At 43.1% G+C, this 14,377-nt stretch overlaps 1 protein-coding gene across 9 annotated transcripts in view; it reads left to right on the forward strand.

Annotated features, from left to right (window-relative positions):
- Nucleotides 1-14,377, forward strand: part of OSBPL6 (oxysterol binding protein like 6) — a 225,696-nt gene that overhangs the window by 169,915 nt on the left and 41,404 nt on the right. For all 9 annotated transcript variants that reach the window (XM_085869969.1, XM_085869967.1, XM_085869966.1 and 6 more), the window contains 2 exons: nucleotides 6,522-6,575; nucleotides 9,382-9,495. In XM_085869969.1, the coding sequence (XP_085726095.1) occupies nucleotides 6,522-6,575; nucleotides 9,382-9,495 (168 nt within the window). The remainder of the gene's footprint in view (nucleotides 1-6,521; nucleotides 6,576-9,381; nucleotides 9,496-14,377) is intronic.

Genomic DNA, 14,377 nt, shown 5'->3' on the forward strand with positions numbered 1-14,377 from the left:
AGGATGCCCTCGGGGGCGGAGCCACGCTCGCCCATTGGACGGAGGAAAAGTGGGCGTGAACCTCCCCTGATCCTAGAATTTGCATATATTGATTTCACACTGACACGCCTGGAGGCGGGGCCAAGCCGCTCCGCGCTTGCTGATTGGACGGATCAGAAGTGGGCGTGTAGCGTTCTTGATCCGAATTCTCCCTCGGAAAGACCGCTATTTGCACTCGCGGCTCGGTGCGTATTTTGAACGAGCCCAAGACAGCCCGACGCTCACTGTTCACAGGTGGTGTGGGAATGGCCGTAGAATGAGAGAGCTGAGGGTGGTGGAGGGTTTATCGGTGGTGGTTTGATGGTTATGGTGCCGTTTGGGAATGATGGTGATGCGATGTTTGCGGGATTGAGTTGTGTGATGGCGGTTGAGACGTGGTTGGTTCAAAATAAAGATAGAACAGAAAAACTGCTATCTCAAAGCGTCGCAGCCCGAATGAATCACATAATCCCTTCTAAACAAAGGGTTTGGGGCTAACTACGCATGTACTTAGAGTTATCTCACCTACGGGCCCTGAATGGTGGTTTGCGAATTTCCACAGCCGTAACAATATTATTGCCCCACACAAGTGAATCAAAAAGCGGGATTAAGCAATTTGTTCATATCTGTTCCTCTTATCAGTTGATGATTGAGGAATACCATATTTAAATCGAATGTTATATTTTGAACACTTTTGTTGTATATTTTTTTCTGACCTGCTTCTACATTTGCAGTCCTGTGCTTCATGTATTTGTGGTTTTTCGTTGGCATTTTCACGGCTTTTCTGGCCTGCTTCTACATTCGTGACCCTGCGCTTCACGTATCCGCGATTTTTAATGGGATTTTTTATTTTTCTTTTTGAATTATGAACTGTGGGAATCCATCCCCCTTTTTCCCAATGAAGCAATGCCCTGACATTTGCGGATTCGATATTCGCAGCATTTTTCAAGAATGTATCCCCTGCAAGTGTTGGGGTCTGATGGTAATGAAACTTTCATGTAATAGCTGAATTTTTAATTCCTCATTTTCAACCATGCATTGGCTCTGGCTCTGAATGCAAATCTGTACATTGGCTCTGAATTTGTCCTGGTCGCACATGCGGAGAGAGGCGTGAGATATGTTCACCCTCACCGGAGGAAAGGGTGTTGCATTTGGGCCTGTTTCTTTGTCTGTCTGTCTTTGTCGGTTTGTTTGTCTGCACAGAACTTTTGTATTTTTCTCTGCAACCGCTTGAGACAAAATTTTCACCAAAGGAGCAGTTACTCATGTAGAATGTTTTATTGATAATTATGATGTCCTGGGTCACGTGGAGTGGCAGCCATGTTGTAAAAATGGGAAAAAAATTGGACTTCTATATCCCTGAAACCACACCAAGGAAAAAATTGAAACTTGGCACATGACAAGTACTCGTCATGGGGAATGTGATTTTTTAAAAATGATGTCATAGGTGCCTTCGTTATGATGTCATAATTGCAAATGTACAATGCTACATCTGATCAGTATGAAAACTTTTGAGGGTCATCTAGGAATAAAATGGTCCACAGGAAGAAATGTGATGACGTCATCAGTCACGTGATTCAGCAGCCATTGTTAAAAAAAAATTCTTCTCTGAAGTGGCTCAACAGATCGAGGCAAAACTTTACACGTATGACAGCCTATCTATGAGGAACAAAATGTTCACACATGATGTCATAGGTCACATAGTTTGGCAGCCATATTGGATTGAAGAAAAGTATTAAATAATGTTTTCTGTGGAACTTTTCTTCAATGTTTTTTCTGGAAATCAGTCGATGTAAAACTTTAAATTATGATCTAGTAGTGATGGGGAATACATGTTTTAAGTTTCAAACGGATCGGATACATGGTCTGGCAGCCAGAATGATTTAATTTTTTTGATCTGGTTTCTTTTATTATCCTGCCAAAACGAAGTTTTTGCAAGATATGTTAGTCAGCTTGTATGTTTTTTTTTTTTTGTCTGTAATCACGTATCGATCACTCTGCAGAGCACAGTTATCATTGGAAATTTTTGTAACTTCGCATATCAGAGTCCTATAGAGGTCCCTTTCAGCGCATAGAATTTTCAAGGTCAAGGTCAAAGGTCAAGGTCACTTTGTCGCAAATCAGGGGAGTCGACGAAACCCTTATTTTTTGAGTAATTTTGATCGGATCATCTTCAAACTTCATGGGAATATAGTTCATGGTCTGGCACTCATCAGATTAATTTTTGGTGGCGATCGGCCTTGACTTTCATGGTTAGCGCTGGAGGTCAAAAGTTTTTGACCCCAACGTCAAATTTTGAAATCTTAGATACCATATCGAGTAATACCTCACATGAAAGCACTTGATAAGTGCTTTCCAGATCTGTCAAAAGTTTGACGCTATGATGAAAAAACGGATTTTTCATGAAAATTTTATTTCCTCAGTTCTCATCAAAATCTCTTGATATTTTAATGTACAAGGTATCTCTTGATACCATTAACCGTACGAAAATATAAAGGTCAAGGTCACAAAAAGGTCAAGCATCAAGGTCGACGAAACCCTTATTTTTTGAGTAACTTTAATCGAATAAATAAGTCACTCATGTTCACATTTTGGCAAGATACTGGTCACCCTGGGGGTGACATTGGTTTATTTTTATTTTTTTGTTTGATTGTTTTTTATTTATTTTAATAAGGCTCATTGGGCTGTGCCTGGATGGGTTTGAGGGTCGAGGAGTAGCTTCTGAAATGTGAATCCTATCCAGGTTCCTCCTGATGACTTCATCTTTGTTTTTTTTCTTGTTTGGGTTTCTTCTGAATACTCCAATGCAGGACTGTACTAATTTGGTCTTTCATTTGAGTTGAATTGAATTTATTTTAATCCCATTCTGAATTCAGTTGAATAATAATAAACGTCATGGGTCAGGGTCAGGTGTCCGATCAAAGCGGGGTTGCATCAAAGCGGAACGTCTTGGTACCCGGTCATCACTGCTAGCTGTTATAAAGTGGCAGTTCTAATTATCTCTTATTAATGACGTAACACACCAGTACACAAAAGCCACATAAAACAAGTGCTGGCGAGGGGCTGCAATCTCTGAGTGCTCTTTTTCTTGTTCATTCTGTCTGCCTGCCAGGCAGTCAAACATTTGAAAATCATTCCAAACAGAAACTTACTGATTTTAAGGACGTCATAATGGACATATACAACAGGCACGAATGACTAATGTAATGTGTTAGATAGGGTGATGCACTACACGGTGAGAAAATGGTATTTAGAACCCGTAATTTTATTTATTTATACGACTTTAAACCTCTTTAAACCTTTATTTAAATTGAATTACATATTTGAACATTGCATAACACATTGCCTTCATAATACTCAATATATAGCATTAGAGAGTGTGGCATGTGAGATAGTACAGTAGAGGAAGAAGCCGACATATGGCTATGTACATCGATGGTGATGAGTCAAGCCTCTATCTCATAAACTGCAACTCAATGTCATATTATTACAGTGTATAAGGTGTTGTATAAGATTGCTTCAGTCACCCAAAACTTCTGGATTTTTAAAAATGATATATAACACATTGACTGCCAACTCTAATAGTATACCCCCCTCCCATTTGCAAGCAAAGTATGCATGTGCATATTCTTTATTTTCAAATTTTACCCTTCTATGAGTAAATCTAAGTTAATTTCTTATCCATTGCTGGGGAGAGAAAACTTGTAGCAGGCAGTGGGACAAGATTTTCCATTCCGTATGCCAGGTATGAGCTATCTATCGGACTATTTTTTTAGCACTGAATCAACGTTGGTATTGTTGTGGTTGAGGAAATTCGCAAACCACCATTCAGGTCCTGTAGGTGAGATATCTCTGTAAGTACATGTGTAGTTAGCCCAAACCCGTTGTTTAGAGGGAATAAATGTGATTCATTCGGGCTGCGACCCTTTAAGATAGCCGTTTTTCTGTTCTGTCTTTATTTTGAACCAACCACGTCTCAACCGCCATCACACAACAACCACCAACCGCAACGCCGCTTCACAACAACAACAACGCCAACAGCCACAACCTTTACCTTCACAACTCGCTCTCGCAAACATCGCATCACCACCATTCCAAGCGTCGCCATGGCCATAAACCACCACAATAAACCCTCCACCACCTTCACCTCTCCTCCTTCTGCCGCCATTCCCGCACCGCTTGTGGGCACCGAGCGTCAAGCTGTCCTGGACTCGTACAGGGTGCGCGCTGAGCCGCGGGTACAAAGTGCGGCCTTTCCGAGGAAAAGTCGGATCAGGAATGATACACGCCCACTTCCGATCCGTCCTATCAGCAAGCGCGGGGCGATTTGGCCCCGCCTCCAGGCGCGTCAGAGTAGAATCGATATATGCAAATTCGAGGATCAGGGGAGGTTCACGCCCACTTTTCCTCCGTCCAATGGGCGAGCGTGGCTCCGCCCCCGAGCTCATCCTGATCCGGAAATTTGCGTATGGGTTCTCCTGCCGTACTATAAAGCGCCGAGCGCGGGGCGAATTCAGTCAGAGTTTTGGGCTCGGGCGAGTTGGAGAGGTGTGGCGGCGGCGGAGTGTGGCAGCAGCAGTCAAGACGGGTCTGGAGGAGAGTCGGAGTCTGTCGGGGTTCGGAGTCTGTCGGGGAGCTGCAGAGAGGGGAAACCGGGAGCGTGGTCGAGGTCGCAGTGGAGTCGCTCGTCGCTCGTCGCTCGTCGCGGGACCCAAGCAAGCCAGCTATCCTCTTTCCCCAGAGCATCAACAATTCCCGCCTTTCCCCCCCCCCCCCGCGCTGAGATAGTGCGGAAAGGGGGCCCCGTTCCCACCCCATTCCAAGCAGTACCAACGAAACCCGCGGAGGAGCGCGGAGTCGGGGCACCGCCGCGGCATTTGCGGCTCATCACAAGAAGGGTAGGCTCCACCCGGTCTCGCGCCCACAGCCCCGTCTGCCCCCTTGTCGTTGAGGGTGGCCCTTTTCTTTTGCTTTTGAGTATATGTGTTGTCGGCGCCGTCTGTAAAGTAAAACTGTGTAAGTGTTGCCGTGTGCTCGCGTCGTCGGTAGTAGATCTGCATTGTTGTGTTTCTTTTGTTGCAATTGCTTTTGGTGCATAATTGTTGTAATTGTATATGTGTGCTCTCCGTGTGCCGTGGAATAAATGTGCCTTATGTTGAACTGTTTTTCCCGTTTCGCTTCGTCTTTTCTTTAATTGAATCTCCATCTTGCTTCACGTAAAGGGTTGGTAGTGGGCTAAATATGCCCGATAATTATTAATCGGAACCGTCGAGGTTGACGATAACACCGCTCGGTTTTTCCGATAGTACGGAACGGGTCGCTTAAAGTGGCCCGAGTCGGGAGTCGACCTGCGGTGAGGTGCGATCGCCCGGTCTACCCTCCGTGTGGGTACTTAGGTAGGTCGAATTTGGCGAACAACCCTATCCCACGCGGGGGGCCGATTGGCACGATCGTGGTGAGGCCGAAAGGCCCACCCGTGACTAGTTCCCGGCGTTAGTCTGAGAGGGTCACGACAGAATTGTCCGTCCGGTGGGCGCGTGCCGCGATTCGAGTTACGTGGCCGCTCGCACGCCGGCGGGCGTGAATTCGCAACAGTATTACGCCATTGGTATTACTAATGGTAGATTGTGTACTGAGAATCATGTGATTTTTTTTCTTTTCTCCTACTTGTCATTATCCTTCAAAATGGCACATATGAATGCAGATGAAGTTGCAAAACTTCTCATGGAGACTGACAATGATAATCCTGACTATTTCATCGATTTATGTTCACCAAACTGCTAGCAGATGATTTGTTGCGTTATCTGGCATGGCAGCATATTCTGTTTACAATGCAATAGTGTAATCTTTTCTCCAAAAATACTCGTAGTGGCAGAATCTGATACACCCATCACTACGAGTGTACTCTTTCGTGGCAGTCAACGTGTTAAAATTATTTTATTAAATTTGAAGTATATACTAAAACACTGTGGGGTATTGTGTTCTGTGGAAGCCTGGTGTCGGCTTGGTGGTTCGGGTGGTGGCTTGAGATCCCAGGGTCCTGAGTTCAAGACCCGTTGGCTGCTGAATTAACACCAGGGGGTTGACTCAGCCTGTCATCCTTCCGAGGTCGGTGAAATGAGTACCAGTGTACTGGTCCCGGTGTATGCCCCGGTAAGAATAGGTGTAGCATATCCCTGTGTGTCGTAAGAGGCAACCAGGGTTGGCGTCAGGAAGGGCATCCGGCCATAAAACATTGCCTCAAGAAAAAGCCCAACCCCTGCACAGCAGGGAAAAATGGCTGTAAAAACGGTCATTTTGTATTGTGTTCTGTGAACTCTCCACTTGAGTTTTTATTTATAAAGATTTGTGATTTTATCGTGCCAATTACATGCATATTATATGTATTTGGGCAGTGATAAGCTTTCAATGAATGTATTTTGATGACAATATACCCATTACCTACATTTGTATGACATTGGTGAAGTGTTATTCAAATATATTCTCTCTTTATTGTGTTTCAGAGGTTTTTCATTTTGGAAAATGGAATATTGAAATATGCCAAGTCACCCATCGAGGTAGGAACCATATTTGAAAGTGATTTATGGAGTATGGCAGGTAATTTTAGCTGGGTCAGGATTTGAACCCAGGCTGGATCGCTTAAAGTGAGCGTGCATACCTCTTGGCTATCCTGCCAGCTCCAGTATTACCTCATGAAAAATGATAAACAGATATATGACAGATGATGGAAGAATAATGCAGAGAAAGAAAAGTTAAACCAAAACTGGAGACAGGGATAATTTATTTCAGAATCGTGGGTTGTGGAATTGTTTGTCAGATAAAGTAGTGGGGTAAGGACAGTTGATCAGTTCAAAAAAATTGCCATGCGTTGGCAATGTACTTCCACCGTGCTGACAATTTCTGCACTTACTGAGACCAATCCATTAATTATGACGCTACTTATGTTTGAGCTGTTCGTCGAGTGTAATGACACTTGCCTCAAGATTATTTATTGGTCGAACTTCCATATAGCTCCAGCTTCTCCTGGCAGAGAAAATTTTGGGCCATGTAGTGGAGGCAAAGTTTAGACACAGTGAGATTATATGAATACCAATGGTCATGTGTGTGAACAGAATATTGGAGTACAATTGTGCTTGTGCTGTTCTTTGGTTCTATGTGCCTTTATCATGGTTGTCCAACGTTCTTTATCCCCCACCCCCTTATTTTATAATCTGTGCCACTTCTACAAATCTTTTCCAAAAAGACCAACAACAACGAAAAATAACAAGCTACAAATGCTGTCAGGCTGATGTGGTTGGCTGATTTAGGTTGTTACTTGGCCACATTTTGTGTAATTATTGGCTTGTGTTCATGTGCCGGGATATACTGTAATTACTGCACCAGCTTGGTCAGCCCATAATTGCAATTTTCTATGCTCACTTTATTGTATTCCTTCTATTCATTGTGTAGTATCCTATGATCTTCATTAATGCTTGATGCTGAGATAAACCAAATCCCCAAAATCCATATTCACAAAAATCAACAAAATTGGAATATATTTTGCTTTTCCTATACCTGGGTGGTGCTTTATAGATATGTTTGAAGTTGTGTTCCTCTTTTCAGACCTCCCCCGACTAACATTGGTTTGTGATAGACATGATTCATGACAACACCCAGGTTAATTTACTGTCTCCCTAAATGACGTTTTCTGCAAGAAAAGATGAAAAGCATCCTGTTCTATCAGTGCACCTCATGACTTGCTTTGCTGAGATGGTATCTTATCCATATCTCCTCTTCCAAAGTTCTTATTTGACAGGTTACCTTTAATTTTCATGGAAAGTTGTCAACATAACATCTTCACATAAGAACTGTTAACCCCTAGTTACCTCCAGAAAAATTACAGGATCAAAAATGCTGAGGATCTTCAGGCATTTAGCCACTGGTCATCTTTCTGTTTGAATTGCTATTGACTGACCATATTCCCCTTCCTATGAAAACTCACCAGAAATTGACAGATTTACTGAACCTTACACAAAAGGTCAAAAAAGATTTCCTTAGACATCGTGTGTACCCTTTACAAAGTCTTACACTCAGCCGGATGCCAAATCAGACAACGTGCCGAGTTTCAGAATACCCCTTTTCTTCTTGTATGTGATAACTTCAGCACCTGTAAGTGTGTCACCTTTGATATAATTTCTTCTACTTTCCCCTACAAGGGAGAGTCCTAATTTATGATTGTGTTTTTTGCACATCATTGTCCTTTCAACCTCTTTGGACAACAATTTTTATTACTTGCTTCGCTATGTCCACCAGTTCTTGATTTCTAGACAATAACTTCATGGAAACTTCACGCACCATGAACCAAGATACACTAAATGAAGTGTTCATACAAACCCTGGAACTTGGAATTCAACCAGAACAAATCTGACATTATTCATTTAACCATTTGGAAATATTTAATAACATTTTTGGATCAGTCATTAATAGTTCTGCAACTGGAATGTTGAGGCACTTCCATCACTGATAGTATGGCCTATCTACTCCTCTGAACTGGTCTCCCATGGAAGAAATTGACTGGTCATTCCTCATTATGCCAAGATTATTTTTTAAGCACTCCTTAACTCCAACGCCATGCATAGCCTTTGTAAACAATCTTGAGAGAGGGGTTTAATATGTATATTTTCACTGTAATACGTGTAAACACTTTTATTGGCTGAAGGGTATTGGAGATGGGCTCCTCGGCATGCCTGCACAAATGATCAGCTGCAGGATAGCTCACTTGGTCATGTGATTGCCTCTGACCTATTTGATCCTGGGATCATTTGGCAATGGAATTAATCCAACTGAAAACTGCTGTTTCCAAGCCATGTTCAGCCATGTTGTGGAGTAGATTTTAATTAGGCTAGGCTGTTTGTAATCATTTTGATCTAAAAGATCTTAGCACTCTTATCTTTTCGAAAAGCAGGTCTTCGGATCATGTAAACCTCCTCGATGAGTCATGAATGTTGATGATTATGGAGCTGAATTCTAAGTGTTTTTAGTGAAATATTGTTTATGGTACATAAAGCCATAATTTATATTTTACTGCATTAATAGTATAACAATGTTTATGTGATTATCTAAGTTGTCCTGTTTAGTGCTTTCATGTAGTTTGTTTTTAATTACCACATTAGAGGATTCAAGAGTTCCACACTTTTTTCAAATCTTAAGTGATTTATTACATTGAAAGATTAGGCAAATAAAATGAATGAGTAAAGCGAAAAGATAATTATATGTGGATGTGGCGATACAGGGTGAACCAAATGACCTTTTACCCCGTCTACATTTCCTAGTATTACGACTTTAACATTTTGAGCACCTTTAATCTTTTACACTTTCTTTCAGGTTCAGAGAGGCAAGCTCCATGGCTGCATCGATGTCGGTCTTTCAGTGATGTCTATTAAGAAGCACAGTCAATGTATTGACTTGGACACTGAGGAATATATCTACCATCTCAAGGTCTGACCTTTTTTTATTCCTTCTGATTTTGCTCTGTTTCTCAGATCGTAGATAAAATGCAAGAGAGCAGTGAACACTGGGTATTTTTTTTTTTTTAACTCAGCCACCTTCACGACTCTGTCACGTCAAACAGACTTCAGCATTGACCGTGATGCCGTGTATGAATTATAAATATCAGGATGGAATGTTAGAAAGGCTGACTGTCACATACATATTTGTCATTTACTTTAGCACTCATTTAATTTATCCTTCCTGATATATGCAAGACCCTGTAAATAGAAAAATGCCATTTGCGATTTGAAGGGGATGTAATGCTGGCGCTCTCACCCGCTTTTTCACTTGATTGTGGAAGATCCCACAGCTACTTTTGCAAAGTTACACAGTGCAGACTTGACGCGAGATTATTAACAGTAACAACAATAAGGATCTTCTACAGGCTTACTTAACAGTCAGGCGCCAACACACGCAGACACACACACAGAAAAAGAAACCCCAATGAAAAGGGACTTTTGCAGCCAGGGAGGGAGGGGAGTTGAGGTTATAGTTTGCGGGACCTGGGCGTTTCAGGGGGGGATGTTCCATGGTGCGGCACCCGACAATAGTCGCGTTGTTCTGGCCACGGCCGCACGTCTGGAGATCGTGTTCCGAAGGAGGAGCTTGAGTGGAGAAGGGTGGGGTCCAGAGGGCGAGGGTGGAGCAGTAGGCGGGACCAGGCAAGAGGCGGTTCGTCAAGGCGAGACGTGGGCGGAGTCAAGTTGCAGGAACACTCCGGGTGAAGAACACCCACACCGAACCTACACACTTCTCAATTCTCCCCCTACATGGAGGATTTCTCCATGTTTTATAGAGCTCGGGGGAGGAGCCATGCCGAATCCAACGTCATCGCCCAAGTCGGGCGTTTCAACTGGCTCCGACCCCCCACATGGCCCGCCAGCCTGGGCCGGGCTTCGGGTAGACGCTGGTGTAGCCCGCCTACCTTACTGCGTGATTCGCTGCACATGTCTGGTTTCGGGTAGACGCTGGTGCAGCCCGCCCACCTTACTGCGTGATTCGCTGCACATGTCTGGTTTCGGGGAGACGTTGGTGCAGCCCGCCTACCTTACTGCGTGATTCGCTGCACATGTCTGGTTTCGGGGAGACGCTGGTGCAGCCCGCCTACCTTACTGCGTGATTCGCTGCACATGTCTGGTTTCGGGTAGACGCTGGTGCAGCCCGCCTACCTTACTGCGTGATTCGCTGCACATGTCTGGTTTTGGGTAGACGCTGGTGCAGCCCGCCCACCTTACTGCGTGACTCGCTGCACATGTCTGGTTTCGGGGAGACGTTGGTGCACGGTTATGGTAGACGAGATGAGACGAGGCAGAAGGCACTGTAGATCGTCATGCTGTGGTAAATGAGACGAGGGGCAAGCAAGGCAGATTTACCTCAGAAAATAAAAGGTGGGAATGAAATAAGAAGGGAAAAATGATTTGATAACCGAGCTATTAGCCCATCGCAACACACTCCCTTTTATTCCCACTAAACAAAAGGAAGGTGTCTATCTACACGTATATTAATGGCATAACTCTCGGCACACCTATCTGTTGTATGTATGCAGTTCCGAGAACCGCAACAATATCCTGTATGTATATGTATATATATATATATATATATATATGTTTATGGATATGTACATATCTATGTGTATGTATATGTCTGTGTATGTTTGTATGCCTGGTGTTGGCTGCATGGTTCGGGTGGTGGGCTTGGGATCCGAGAATCCTGACTTCAAATCCCGCTTGGCCGCTGAGTTAATACCAGGTGGGTTTGACTCTGCCTGTCATCCTTCTGAGGTCAGCAAAATGAGTGCCAGCATGCTGGTATCCTGTGTTGGAGTGGCAACCCGTCCAGGATTGTGACCAATAGCCAAGGAGACTGCTTAGGCAGCACCAACGCTCTGCACAGAGTATGATCCCAATGGAATGGAATGGAGAAACTGTCACAAGTTAATTAAAATGCAGTTACTGACTGGTTTTGCCATTATTCGGACATCATCAGGGCAACATAGCAAGTTTCCATCCACTTGTGACTGAAACCTTCTGGTTATATACCAGTCGGAGGGGTGACTCATTCAGGATGGTGCCCAGTAGCCCAGGATACTGCTTTAGCTGCACCAACGCTCTGTACTGAGTATGGTCCCAGTGGATCGATGGATTATATGACTCCAAACTGTGAGTGGTGTGAGCGTCACAAGTGGTGTTGCATCACGATCCTACAACAAAAGTAAAATGTCGAAAGATATTGTGATGCTGAAGCAGAAGAGGTAGTGTAGGGTCATATGTTGAAAAATCTGAGTTCGCATTTTTGGTCTGCCAACTGTTGTTTATATGCATTTTTGTATCCTTTAGACATCCCTAAAGGATATGAAAGATTTTGGGAAGTTTTCATTTTCAGTTTTATGCCTTTTTTTTAACGAAACAATGCATAACCATCAAAAACATTTAAAAATGTGTATATTTTCTATCAGTGTTTTGTTTAAGAAGTAAAGTGTATCATGTGACATATCAAAATAATTGGAATGATGAGCTTTAACAATTTATGACACTTTCAGTTATTCTAGTAACAACAAAATAAATATTTGGACAGATTTGCAAAAAATCGGCAAAATAGTCTACTTTATGAAACCAGTGATATACCCAATTTTGCGTAATATATAGACATGCAAATAGAATATTTTATTCTTTGACAAATAAATCCATGATCTCATTTGTTTAGATGCATTTCGCTCTGCTGACATTAGTCAACCAGCAGACCTTACATACACATATATCATTGCCATGAATGCATCATCTGCCCATCCATCCATCAATCGACCATCATTATCATCGATGCAATGGTAATTGTTCAGCAAGCAGCTGCAGATGGAAAAAAACATCAAAACATGCGCTGACTTTGCCAAGGAATACATCAGGAAACTGGAGAACAAGATTTTCAACTATGACACAGTGCATCTTGTGTTTGATCACTATGATTTGGAGTTTACCCTGAAACAGGGTACACGCGATCATCGGAAAAGAGCTATGTGTGTATGGACTCAACACCTATCAGAACAGCTATGGACACATTCCTGAGCAGCTCTAAAACAAAGAGCAGTCTCACAGAGTATCTTTCAATGAAGGTACTTAACCATTTCACCGAAAGTGAAACATCAGTCATTGTGTCTACTAAAAATGGTGTGCACTCTACTCAGCAGAAACCTGTGATGCATCTGACCACAACCCAGGAGGAAGCAGACACAATATTGATACTGTATGCTCTAGAAGCTGTAAAGTCTCGAGGTGTAATTCACATCCTCTCATCTGACACAGACGTGTTTATTCTTGCCTTACGTTGTTTCCCTGAACTTGGGCAGCAGACATGCATGGTATTAGGAGCAGGAGAACACCAACATATAGTACCACTGAGGCCAATCTATGAAGCACTTGGGGAAGATCTGGCAGCAGCATTGCCTGGATTTCACAGTTTTACAGGCTGTGATACAACAGGAAAGTTTGCTGGGAAAGGAAAACTGACCTGCTGGAAAGTTATGCAGAAGGCTTCTCCAAACATGCTCACTGCCTTCAAAAACCTGGGCTCTACCATAACACCCACAAGAGAGACAGAAGCTGCCTTAGAAGAATTTGTTTGTCAGCTGTTCCAGCCACAGACCAAAAAAAAGGATGTGGGACAGCTACGTTGGGAGATGTTTAAGAGGTCACAGGCGGAGTCTGAAAGGTTACCACCAACTGCAGCTGTGTTAAAACAGCATACCCTACGTGCCCACTATCAGGCCATGATTTGGTGTAATGACCGCAATCCACAATCCAACTTGCCACCACCAGAAAGGTATGACTGGAGGATGGAGGACAATACCTATGTTCCAATCATAACCACTCTGAAACCAGCACCAGATGCTGTGATAGAGCACACCAGATGTGGATGCGGAACTAGTAAATCCATAGGGGGTAGATGTTCATGCAAAAAAGCTGGTCTCCCTTGCACAGAGATGTGTGCCTGTGAGGCATCACCTGAGAAATGGATGAACACAGAACCTGTCAATTTTATGATTGACAGTGATGATGAAACTGAAAGTGATGATGATGATGTTGACCACTGACTATAAAGTATTAAACTGAAATTAACTTTGTGATTTACTATAAATAGAACCAGTTATGTGTATGTCATTCATGCTGACACTAAATGTTAGCAGCTGGATGTGTAGAATCTCTAGCCTGGTGTTGGCGCAGTGGTTAGGGCAGCGGCTTGGGATCCAAAAGGTCCTGAGTTCAAGCCCCGTTGGGCCACTGAATTGATACACCAGGGGGTTGACTCAGCCTGTCATCCTTCCAAGGTCGGCGAAATGAGTACCAGTATACTGGCCCGCCAGTGTATACCCCGGTTAAAATAGCTGTACCATATCCCTGTGTCGTAAGAGGTGACCAGGGTTGCGTCAGGAAGGGCATCCGGCGTAAAACATGTGCCAAATCACGATGCGGATCATACGGATGATCCGCTGTGGCGACCCCTAACGGGAGCAGCTGAAAGAAGAAGAAGAAGAAGAAGAAGAAGAAGAAGAAGAAGAAGAGATGTGTAGAATCTCTAGTCTAGTAATTAATTAGTATGACCATATATTAGAGTGGTAGTAATTAGAGTAGAATGTGTAGTATAGTAGGTAGGTATAGAATGTGTAATACCAGTACATTGTTTAACACATTTCAACAAACTGCATGAATATATGCACAAATGTGAATTTTCTGTTATAATCACCTTGCTTTAAGACGGCATCGCTTCCTTAAAGTATTGTCATATACAATGTAGATTAGAACCACCCACCCCTCTAGACTAATGGGAGAAGTGATTTTTT

Source organism: Eptatretus burgeri, chromosome 2 (genome assembly GCF_056783735.1).
Source record: "Eptatretus burgeri isolate ZD-2024b chromosome 2, Ebu_testis_v1, whole genome shotgun sequence".
Lineage (NCBI taxonomy): Eukaryota > Metazoa > Chordata > Myxini > Myxiniformes > Myxinidae > Eptatretus > Eptatretus burgeri.